The 12,475-nt window shown below is 36.0% G+C and overlaps 1 protein-coding gene and 1 pseudogene across 1 annotated transcript; both read right to left on the bottom strand.

Moving 5' to 3' along the window:
* Window positions 1–2,824: 2,824 nt before the first annotated feature.
* LOC112864923 (olfactory receptor 8K3-like) lies at window positions 2,825–3,766 on the bottom strand. The gene has a single exon (XM_025927931.1). The coding sequence runs from the start codon at window positions 3,764–3,766 to the stop codon at window positions 2,825–2,827; it is 942 nt and encodes a 313-aa protein (XP_025783716.1).
* A 3,083-nt stretch (window positions 3,767–6,849) lies between these two features.
* LOC112864926 (olfactory receptor 8K3-like) lies at window positions 6,850–7,721 on the bottom strand (annotated as a pseudogene).
* Between the last annotated feature and the right edge of the window lie 4,754 nt (window positions 7,722–12,475).

Consider the following 12,475-nt stretch of genomic DNA (forward strand, 5'->3'; position numbering starts at 1 on the left):
CTGTTTGGAATTTGTCATATTATCTGTTTTGTGCAACTTTAGATGAATCTGCATTTGAGATTTTTAAATTTTTAAAAATTTAATGTTATATTGTTTACACTTTTTAGTCTGATCTCCTTTACTCTGCATAATAATTTTGAGAGTCATCCATATTTTTGTGCATACCAATAATTTATTGCTTTTTATAGCTGAAAGGTATTCATTTGCTTGGATATTCCATAATTTGTTTACCCATTCTCAAGTGGAAGAACATTTGAATTATTTCCAGTCTAACTATTATAAATAAGCTTTCTGTGGACATTCACATAGAATATTTGCAATGGAATGTGATGTCTTTTCTCTCTCACATGGCAGTGGAAGGCCTAAATATATTAGCTGCCTTTTTACTTTCTAAGATGGTGAATCTTAAACCATATGTTTTTTAAATATTTATACCATTTTAATTTTCCACCAACAATGTATGAGTTTTCATTCCTCCATATACTCACCAACAACTAGATATTACCCTTGGTTTATGGTGTTATCTCATTGAAGTTTAAATTGAAATGCATAAATGAAACTAATGCTGAGCAACCTTTTCTGTTGGTAGCAGTACCTGATGTAAAATTAGGAGCCCGATGCATGGCTTGAACTCAGGAAGGTGAAATAATGACCTGACCCAAAGTTGGACGCTTAACCAACTGAGCCACCCAAGCACCCCAAGAATATAATACTTTCTGATATGTGTAATATATATACCTAGTAATGAAATAAAGATTTTTTGGGGGGGGAGAGAGGGCGCAAGTGAGTGAGGGGGCAGAGAGAGGAGAGCGAGAATTCCATGGTGGGCAGAGAGAGAAGGAGAAAAAGAGAGAAACAGGGCTCACTCAAAGTGGAGCTCACGTTTTTACTCGAAGTGGGGCTCCTGTTCACCCAAAGGGGCTCGAGCTCACCTGATGTGGGACCCAAACTCACTAACCGTGATATCATGACCTGAGCCAAAGTCAGATTCTTAACCAACCGAGCCACCCAGGCACCAAATAGAGACTAATTTTTTAAGCGAATGAAACATATTATTGAAATTTATGTCTTAATACTTTATTTTTCTCTTTTTGGCTTGTATTCTGAGGGCTAATCAAAACACTCCAATATTTATTTTAGGAGTGGGATATTGTGTTATATTTACTTATCATTTGTTTTTTCAAATCCCTGTATTATTAACATTTCACCGTAATGCTGTCCTAACTATGTCACCTAAGAAACATGTATTTCTTTATATTTGTACAGGCATAGCTCATACTTAGGTGTATAATTTTTTAATATAAAAAATAAGCCATAAAGGCCCTATTAATTATTTGCACATGACTCTCTCTCCCTCTGTGTGTGTGTGTGTGTGTATTCTTATTAATTACTTTTATTCAAATTTTATTGGCTTCACAGTTAATTTTATTCCATGATGGTGGACTCAGAAAAGAGTTCAGTCTCTCCAAGATGCAAATACGTTTTTGAATGTTAAAAAAGTAAAAGTAAACAAAAAATAGGGTATTTGCCAAGTGTTATGTAGGAAGTATGTCCAAAAAGCACACCAAGTATATATGTTTGACATCACATTTATTCACAGTCCAAACCATAGAATTTTCTTCTTTTGTTTTCTCCAGGCAGGGGCAGGGTCATCCAATCAATGTAGTCGAACAATTTACCTGTTCAAAATATAGTACACACTCATTTGAAACAAATTTGTGGAAAGAGTCAACACTGTTATTTATGATAGAATAGATTTCATATGCAACCATACAAAAAAAACTAGAAAATGACTTTTACACAAAAATTATCCTTGTTCTTTAGAGAGATAAAGCATAACTTCATTAGACAAAAATAAGCATTTAAGATTCAAAATTAGGGCACATGGGTGGCTTCATGTGTTAAGCGTCCAATTCTTGATTTCAGATCTCAGAAGTCCTGGGATCAAGCCCCTCACTGGGCTCTGTGCTGACAGTATGGAGCCTGCTTGGGATTCCTTCTCTCCCTCTCTCTCTCTGCCCCTCCCTCATGCTCTCTCTCTCTAAATATAGACTTTAAAAATTTTTTTAAAAAGGAATCAAGATCAAGCTGGCAAGAGAAATTTAAAAATCCAAAAATGTGTATGGCAGACCCCATGAAATTTAATTCAATTGCTATTTCCACTATTATAGACAAATGGACACATTTAGACAAAATTAGATGCTGTGGTGATCTTCTGGATTGTTGAAATGCCAAGTGTGTGTAGTCGATAGACTCTCTGGGGCTTCAGTCATGAAAATAATGAAAATAATGGCGCTCGTGAAGAAAGACCAGGACACAAAGACCCCTCATGGAATGGAGAGATTGGAGCACATTCAGATGACTGATGACTTCAAGTTAAGGCAATACACTGAACCTGCTTAAAACTACAATCAACTGTGTTTTAGACACCCCATAGAAAACTATGTAGGTTAAACAGAAAGAATGTACTTACAGAAAAACATACCTACAGGTACCTTTCTGTTCCAGGTATTCTTCTTCACTTGCCCAAAGCATTCCCACACTCCTTGCTTGGTGTTGAGTCTACAGACTAGTAACCATTCTACTGGCTAACACATTGCCTAATTATGATGCTCATAACTCTTGTCTTTCCCTCAAGAATGGAAATATATTCGTTATTTATTCACAGTGTGTTTAGAGCACTTCAACCTATGACTGATGCATAGAAGTCAATCTCTAGATATATGTTGAACTCACTTATCCTTGACCTTTCCTCCGAAAGAACAAATAGAAATGTTTAATGTTGACAATCTAATTCACAGGAACCACATAGTATACAACTAACTTAAGAAAAGGTACTACATAACTTTTTCCATATCCTATGGAAAGCATATTTTACATCTACGTTCCTCAAGCTATAAATCAAGGGATTCAACATGGGGATGATGAGGGTGTAAAATATGGATGCCACTTTATCGGCATCAAAGGAATGACCGGACTCGGGTTGCACATACATAAATATCAGAGTCCCATAGAACACTGTGACTACTGTCAGGTGGGACCCGCAGGTGGAAAAGGCCTTGTGCCTACCCTCAGCTGAGTTCATCCTGATGATGGCTGCCAGTATCAGCAGGTAAGACACAACGACTACAAGAAGGGATGACATCAAATCAAAAACTGAGAAAATCAAAATTATCAATTCAATTTCACGCGTATTTGAACAGAGCAAGGACAACAAGGGAAGACTGTCACAGTAGAAATGGCTGATGACATTGTAACCACAGAAGGATGAACTAAAAATCTTTATGGTGACCAGAAGAGACACAAATGTACTGTAGAGATAGGGGATTGTCACCAGCATCTGACACACCCTTTGTGACATGATGACTGGATAGAGCAGAGGATTACAGATGGCCACGTAGCGGTCATAGGACATAGCCGACAGAATGAAAAACTCGTTAATGATGAACATAATGTAGAATGCTCCCTGTGTGGCACACAAATGATAGGAAATTGTGTTTTCTTCCACAACAAAACTTGCTAACATTTTGGGTCCCACAGTTGTTGAATAACCCAGATCAGTGAGAGCCAGGTGTTTGAGGAAGAAGTACATGGGTGTTTGTAGCCTGGAGTCCACCTTGGCGAGGATGATCAGGCCCAGGTTGCCCACCACTGAGATCACATAGATGATGAGGAAGAGCCCAAATAATGGAGCCTGCAGCTCACGACGGTGTGTGATTCCCATGAGAATGAATTCTTTCACCACTGTCAGGTTGTGTTTTTCCATCCAGGTTTACTGGAAAATCTATCCTGAATAGATAATCAGCACAGTAAATAGCTTTCATGTTATATCATCTGGTTGTGTTTTATCCTGAATATAAGCAAAATAACAGTGTCAAGAGTCTAAGAAAGCAACAGAAGTATGCAGTATTGTAATATTATATTATAAACACATTCATAGAAAATCCACACTTACAGCACATAAGACATTGCTTATAAGATGGTGAGCTTCTGATAAACTGCTTGTTACCAAGTACACACCTTCTTCGGTGAGAAATACTGAATTTGAATTACTTTAAGAAAAACTGTTACGTGAACAGAAGGAGAAACAATATAGTGTTGTTTGGGTGAAGTGGTGAACGGTGAAAGAAAAAAAATGACATTGCTGGTGCTGATTTCCTGTGAGATAAGGGAGAAGGGCTTTTGCTCTTGAGCTTGACATCTAGGCTTTCTCTCTTGAGTTCAGCAAAGCACATTTTTTTTCACAGTTTACTATCTGTTTAGATGATCAGATCCTTGTTTTTTGAAGTTATACTCTTTGAGAAAACTATGTTTGCTTTCTGTCAGATTCCGCTGGTAACTGAACATGCTGTATATTTACCATCACCAAAAAACTGGATACTAAAAGTCTCCTAGGCTCCAAATATTAGTTTTCACACCTCAGTATGAGGTGGAGTTTCTCTTATTGCTCATTAAAAAGTAGGAAAAAAATCACATTTATAAATTGGTTTAAATAACTATCACAATGTTTTTGAGAAGGGGATAAGAAGAATCTAGTCCCTAATGACTGATAATTTAGATATCAAGTGAACACCTGAACACCTCGAGTTTCATAATTCTGCCATACATTTTATTCTTTATTTTTTTAACAATTTTTTAAATATTTATTTATTTTTGAGAGAGAGAAAGAGAGAGAGCAAACGGGAGGTGTAGAGAGAGAGGGAATCACAAGCAGGCTGCACACTGTCAGCACAGAGACAGATGCAAAGCTAGAACTCACAAACTGTGAGATCATGACCGGAACGGACACCAAGAATCCAATGCTTAGCCAACTGGGTCACCCAGGTTCCCCTATTCTTTATTCTTGACACTTTAGTTGGGCTTTATGGTAGCTCAGTTTTGACCTGTATTATTTGTATGATCAAGTATTTACATGAAACATACATTTACATAAGCAATATGGCAGTGACATTTCAAAAATGCTTATTAGCCTTTGTGAAGATACTTGAACAAGTAATCTGAAGAGAAAGAAGAACATTCTTATTCTGTCACGCACTATCAATAGTGGAACACAGAAGCGAACCAGAAATCCTAATGTTTTGCTATGCTTTGACAATGGAATAAAACTGTTACCTTGCAAATGTCACCAAAACTATTTGGATATTGGTATAATACAGCATTACATGAAATATTCTGTTTACCTGTGATCTAACTTCTGTCTTGACTTCCCCATGTGCTTCATAATACGTGAGATCATTTTATGGATTCTTTTTCGCCCTCTGAGACTCTCCCTGAGGATATGCCGAGCAATTTCTTGATCATCCCTGAAGCATTTGAAAGCTTTGCCGAATACAAGGGGGGATGTTTATTAATTGTGTAGAATACTTTGTATTCACCAGTGACTTAGTTTTTTTTGTTAGTTTGTGTATTACATTCATACATTTTACTCCTGATTAGCTCTTTTTCCCCCATGCTTTGATGGTTAATTTTATGTGTCCACTTGGCTTAAGCTGTGGTGCCCAGTTGATTAGTCAAATATTAGTCTCGATGTTATTGTAAAGATAGTTTTTACATGTGATTAAAATTTAAATTAATAGACTTTGAATATAGTCATGTACCCTCCAGAATGTAGGTGGACCTTATCCAATCAGTTGAAAGCCTTAAGGAACAAAAAATGAGGTCTCCCAAAGAAATTATGCTCCAGACAGCAATATAGAAAATCTACCTCAGTTTCCCCTCTTTGTACTCAAGACTGCAATATCAACTCTTACAATGCTGGGCTACTCCGCAGATTTTGCCTTGCCAATCCCAACAATCACATGTGCTAATTTCTCAAAATCTCCTCTCTGTCTCTCTCAAAGCTGTATTATCATATATTGTATACAGTTATATATGTATTTGTATGTTATATAAAAATATTTTACACATATAAAATATGACATATTCATATATGTGTGTATATGTACGTATGTGTATGAAACCTTCTTTTGATTTCATTCCTCTGAAGTACCTTTACCAAAACAAACATATAGGGAAATTGATTAACATATGTTATCTACACCCCTAGCTTGCCAGTATTCCTTCAGTTCTACAATGGTGTCCTTAGGTGGATGACACACAGACTCATTTTTAAACACCGTCCCATTGTATTGTTTAAAATGATTAAATGAGTTACAAGTAATAATATATTGTGTATATAAGGTGTGCCCTTAACCTTTTTTTTTCATGTTTAAAAATTTTTTTGAATTTTGTGAAAGGAATATTTAGAGTCTCTGGTTTATAAAAATAAGTGTTTAGTAGAAGAGACAGGCAAATAAGCTATGTGCAAGAATATGTAGGAATGGCACCTGATCTGGAATTGAAACTAATTGAGGCTAATATCTGAAGTATGAGCAAGAATCAGAAGGGCACCTGGGTAGATCAGTCAGTTGAGCGTCTGACTTCAGCTTAGGTCATGATCTCACAGTTCGTGGGTTTGAGCCCTACATTGGGCTCTGTGTTGACGGCTCAGAACCCGTAACCTGCTTCGGATTCTATGTCTCTCTCTTTCTCTCTCTCTGCCCCTCTACTTCTTGCTCTCTCTCTGTCTCAAAAATAAATAAATAAAAATTAAAAAAAATATTTAAAAAATCAACAATCTGTTAGAGGATTGTTCTCACTTGAAATTTTAAAATAATGAAAAATTTTATTTATTTCTATGCTTATCACATATTGATTGTTGCCCATCTTCTGGAAACAACAGTACAAGACTCCCGCAGAGTTATAGTTTACATTGGTTAATACATTGTATCTTACAATGAATTTTAAATACCACAGTTGCAAATATCCTGCAGGTCCTATTAAGAGCATTTTTTTTTACCTCTTTGTTCCTCAAGCGTGGATCATTGGATTCAGCATGGGTATAAGTAAACTGTAATGTAAAATAAAGAAGTTATTTTATCAGTGTCAAATGAATGGCTGGATTTGGGCCACACATACATAAAAGATAGAGTACTGTAATATATGACTATCACTGTCAGATGGGATCCACAGGTGGAGAAAGCCTTGTGCCTGCCTTCTTCAGAGTTCATTCTGAGGATGGCAACAAGGATCAGAATGTAGGACACAAGGACTATCAGAAGAGATGACACTAATTTAAAAGTTGAAAAGATCGGAGTTATCAATCTAATTTCATAGGCCCCTGAGCAGAAGAAAGTTATCAATGGAGACTATCATAGCAGAAATGCCTGATGACATTACAGCTGCCAAATTATGAAAGGAAAATCCTTATAATAGTTAGCAAAGACAAAATGGTGCTGTACAGATAGGGTCTCAAGCAACTGACAATCTTTGTGACATCACAACTATGTAGAACAGAGGGTTACAGATGGCTACATAGCAGTCATAAGCCATTGCCAACAAAATAAAACTTTGCCAGTAATAAACATACTGAAGCAAGTGAATTGGGTAGCACCTTAGTTATACAAGATGGTAGGTTGAGCTACAGGAGAATTTACCAACATTTTGGGTCCTGCAGCTGTAGAATAATCAATATCAGTGAAACCCTGGTGTCTGAGGAAGAAGTACATGGGTGTTTGTAGCCTAGTGTCTATCTTGGTGAGGATGATCAAACCCAGATTACCCATGACTGAGACCAGGTAAACAGTGAGGAACAGTCCAAATAATGGAGACTGCAGCTCAGGGAGTCCTGTGATTCCCATTAGAATGAATTCTTTCAACAGTGTTAGATTTTGTTTGTCCATGCAGGCCATTCGGGAAACCTATACTGGGAATAAATATAAAAATAATCATTAACTTTCATGATATGATTGAGATGACTGTTGTAATAAGTGATTAAAGGCCTAAATCTTTCATTATGGCCTGTTGCCTTAATTGGTTGTTCTGACACCCAACAGCTCAATTCTTTCTCTCTCAGTTCAGCTGAGCTCTTTATAGCTTTTTATTATGTAATACCAAAGACACAAACAAGAAAAGTAAAAACAGATAAATGGACTTTATCAAAAGTTAGAAAGCAAATTTTTGTGCATCAAAGGACACTAGCAAAGAATGAAAAGACCCACATGATGGAGGAAATTTTAATTCACGTATCTCCTAAGGTTCTATTTTCTAAAATATATAAAGGATTTTTCAACTCAACAAGAAAAAAAAAACACAAATAATCCAAATTAGAAAACAGGCTAAAGACTTGAAGACACATTTCTCACGGAAAATATAGAAATGGCCAATAAACACATGAAGAAATGTTTAACACATAAGAAATGCAAACAAAAACCACAATGAGATATTATAGAATGGTTATTGAAAAAGAAAAAGACAAATACAAAAGTTGACAAAGGTGTGGAGACATTAGGACCTTTGTGTATTGTTTTTGGCAACGTGAAATGGTACAATTTGATGGTTATCCAATAAGTGAAATAGAGGATTACCATTATAACCCAGCAAATCTATTTCTAGATATATATCCCAAGGTTTTGAAAACCACAGGTGCTCATACCAAAAAGTGTAGGTAAATGCTCAGAGCAGCTTTATTCACAATAGTTAAAAAGTAGAAACATCTTAAATGTCCATCAACGGGTCCATCAACTGGTGAATGGATAACAGATGTGCTATATCCATACAATGGGATATTAGTAAGCCATACAACGAAAGTATTAATATATGCTAGAACATGTATGAACCTTTAAAACATTATGCTAAGTGAAAGAATATAAAAGGTCACACATTGTAGATACTGTACAATTCCATTACATGAAGTATCCAGAATAGGTAAATCCATGGAGACAGAGAGCAGGTTAGTTATTGTTTGTTCAGGAACACTGAATTACTTCTGAAGACACAATACCTTTAGGGACATATTTTTAGTGGGTATTAAAAAGCATTCTACATCTCCTGGAATAAATGAGAGTTTTATTTTTATTTTTTTTAAACAGGTGAAAATATTTTTTTCAATGTTTATTTATTTTTGAGAGAGAGAGACACACACACAGTGTGAACAGGGGAGGGGCAGAGAACGGGGGAGACAACAGAATCCGGAGCAGGCTCCAGGCTCTGAGCTGTCAGCACAGAGCCCATTGCGAGGCTCGAACCCATGAACCATGAGATCATGTCCTGAGCCGAAGTCGGAAGCTTAACTGAATGAGCCACCCAGGTGCCCCATAAATGAGAGTTTTAAAAAAGTGTTCTTTTTTTCTGACTCCGTGCTAGTAAATATCAGCCTTCCTATATGTGAAGACAGATATGAGATATTTTTCTTGCTGTCTTTATACTTCTATATAATGCACTAAACTCTTCTCTGTCCCCGTGGTATATTTATATTTATATTTATATTTATATTTATATTTATATTTATATTTATATTTATATTTATATTATTATCGGAATAATCTACTTTGGACCACTGAAATTGTTATTTTTTTTTCCTGCTTAAGACCCTACAAACATGTGAAAACAATACAATGGGCAGAGATTTAGCATTGAATCTTCACTATAAAACTACTGTAAGAATAGAAATGAGAATTAAACTAACCCCATCCCTGCCCCATCCCCCTGCCTAGTAGAGCATTCAACATTAAAAAGAACGACCATAAAGGTATTCTATGATTATAGATAAATAATATATGCATTTAAATACATATATTTAAAAACCAAAGTAACTTTTGAGAGGGAGTAAAGGGATTTTAGAAAGAGCTACTAAATAAATGAGTGGCAAATTCACTTTATTTTTATGTATGTATGTATGTATTTATTTATATTTATTTTTTTGTTTTTAGTTAAGTGCCCTTTTTCTTTCTTTCTTTCTTTCTTTCTTTCTTTCTTTCTTTCTTTCTTTCTTTCTTTCTTTTGTTCTTATTTTTCCTTCCTCCCTCCCTTCTTTCCTTCCTTCTTTCTTATTATTTAAATCCAGATTAGTTAACTTACACTGTAATAATGATTTCAGGAAAAGAATTTAGTGATTCATCACTTCCATATAGCACCCAGTGCTCATCCCAGCAAGTGCCCTCTTTAACTCCCATCATCCATTTATCCCATCCCCCTACCCAACACCCCTTCAGCAACCGTCAGTTTGTTTTGTTTTTAAGAGTCTCTGATGGTTTGTCTCCCTCTCTGTGTTTATTCTATTTTTGCTTCCCTTCCCTTATATTCATCTGTTTTGTTTCTTAACTTCCACATATGAGTGACATTATGTGATGTTTGTCTTTCTCTAACTGACCATTATTTCACTTAACATAATACACTCTAGTTCTATCCATGTTGTTGCAAATAGCAAGATTTCATTCCTTTTCATTGCTGAGTAATATTCATATATATATATATTATATATATATATGTATGCATATATATACACGCACACACACACTACACCTTCTTTATTCATTTATCAGTCCATGGGGATTTGGGTGTTTTCTATAATTTGGCTATTGTTGATAGTGCAGCTGTAAATATTGGATGCATGTGCCTTTTTGAATCAGTCTCTTCAGCAAATGGTGTTGGGAAAACTGGACAGAGGCATGCAGAAGAATGACCATGGACCACTTTCTTGCATCATACACCAAAATAAAATGGATTAAAGACCTCAACATAAGTCAGAAAAACATCAAAATCCTAGAGGAGAAAACAGGTAACAACTTCTTTGACCTGGGCTGCAGCAACTTCTGACTTGAAAGTCTCTGCAGACAAGGAAAACAAAATGCAAAATGAACTACTGAGATCTCATCAAGATGAAATGCTTCTGCACAGTGAAAGAAACAAGCAGCAAACTAAAAGGCAACCGACAGAAAAGGAGAAGATATTTGCAAATAATGTATTAGATAAAGGGTTAGTATCCAAAATCTACAGAGAACTTATCAAACTCAACACCCCAAAACAAAGAATCCAGTGAGGAAATGGGCAGAAGACACGAATAAACACTTTTCCAAAGAAGATATCCAGATGTCCAACAGAAACATGAAAAGATGCTCCATATCACTCCTCATCAGGGAAATACAAATCAAAACTACATTGAGATATCACCTCACACCGGTCAGAGTGGCTAAAATGAACAAATCAGGAGACTATAGATGCTGGCGAGGATGTGGAGAAACGGGAACCCTCTTGCACTGTTGGTGGGAATGCAAACTGGTACAGCCACTCTGGAAAACGGTGTGGAGGTTCCTCAAAAAATTAAAAATAGAACTACCCTATGACCCAGCAATAGCACTGCTAGGAATCTACCCAAAGGATACAAAAGATACAGGAGTGCTGATGCATAAGGTCACATGTACCCCAATGTTTATAGCAGCTCTTTCAACAATAGCCAAACTATGGAAAGACGCTAAATGTCCATCAACTGACGAATGGATAAAGAAGATGTGGTTTATATATACAATGGAATACTACTTGGCAATGGAAAGAATGAAATATTTTTTTCCTTTTTTAAAAATTTTATTTAATTATTTATTTATTTTATTACATTATTTAGTGTAATAATGGTTTCATGAATTAGAATTTAGTGATATATCACATATATTGTTCAAACAAACTTTTGAATTTTAGCTATCACAGCTGAAATTAGTGACAGAGTATATTCCTTATTTACATTTATCTAATGAAGAATTTTTTTAATGCACTTATATATTTTTGGCTGTTTTGATATCCTCTTTTGTAAAATGTTTCTTCAGGTTTCTTGCACCTGCCAACCCACCTGTCTTATTCACTCTCAATAGGTTGACTGTGTTGATCATCCTCATTCTAGGAATTAGGCAATTTTTGTTTTGTTTTGTTTTCTTTTACAAGTTACTTTGAAAGGGTGTGTATATTTTTTTAAAGATGTTTTTAATGTTTATTTATTTTTGAGAGACAGAACATGAGTGGGGGAGGAGCAGAGAGAGAGAGAGACACAGAATCCAAAGCAGGCTCTATCCAGGCTCTGAGCTGTCAGCACAGAGCCCGATGTGGGGCTTGAACTCACGAACCGTGATATCATGACCTGAGCCATGTCAGATGCTTAACCGACTGAGCCACCCAGGCACCCCAAAAGGGTGTGTATATTTCAAATGAGGTCTCTGTGGATATTTTTTCCACTTTTTATGGTATATTTTTATTAATACAAATTTTCATTCTAAATAGAGTATATTTATCAGTGTTATTATTTTTTTGTACCCTGCTTGGGGCGCCTGGGTGGCACAGTCGGTTAAGCGTCCGACTTCAGCCAGGTCACGATCTTGTGGTCCGTGAGTTTGAGCCCCGCGTCAGGCTCTGGGCTGATGGCTCGGAGCCTGGAGCCTGTTTCAGATTCTGTGTCTCCCTCTCTCTCTGCCCCTCCCCCGTTCATGCTCTGTCTCTCTCTGTCCCAAAAATAAATAAAAAACGTTGAAAAAAAATTAAAAAAAATAAATAAATAAAATACACAATTATGTCACTCGAAAATAGTCAAACTTTTATTTCTGCTTCTCTATGCATATATGTGTTCACATATCATTATGTAACAGAAATCTAAAATGTCACCCACCACAGGAAA

The sequence above is a fragment of the Puma concolor genome, chromosome D1 (assembly GCF_028749965.1).
Source record: "Puma concolor isolate L17-30 chromosome D1, mPumCon1.1.hap2, whole genome shotgun sequence".
NCBI lineage: Eukaryota > Metazoa > Chordata > Mammalia > Carnivora > Felidae > Puma > Puma concolor.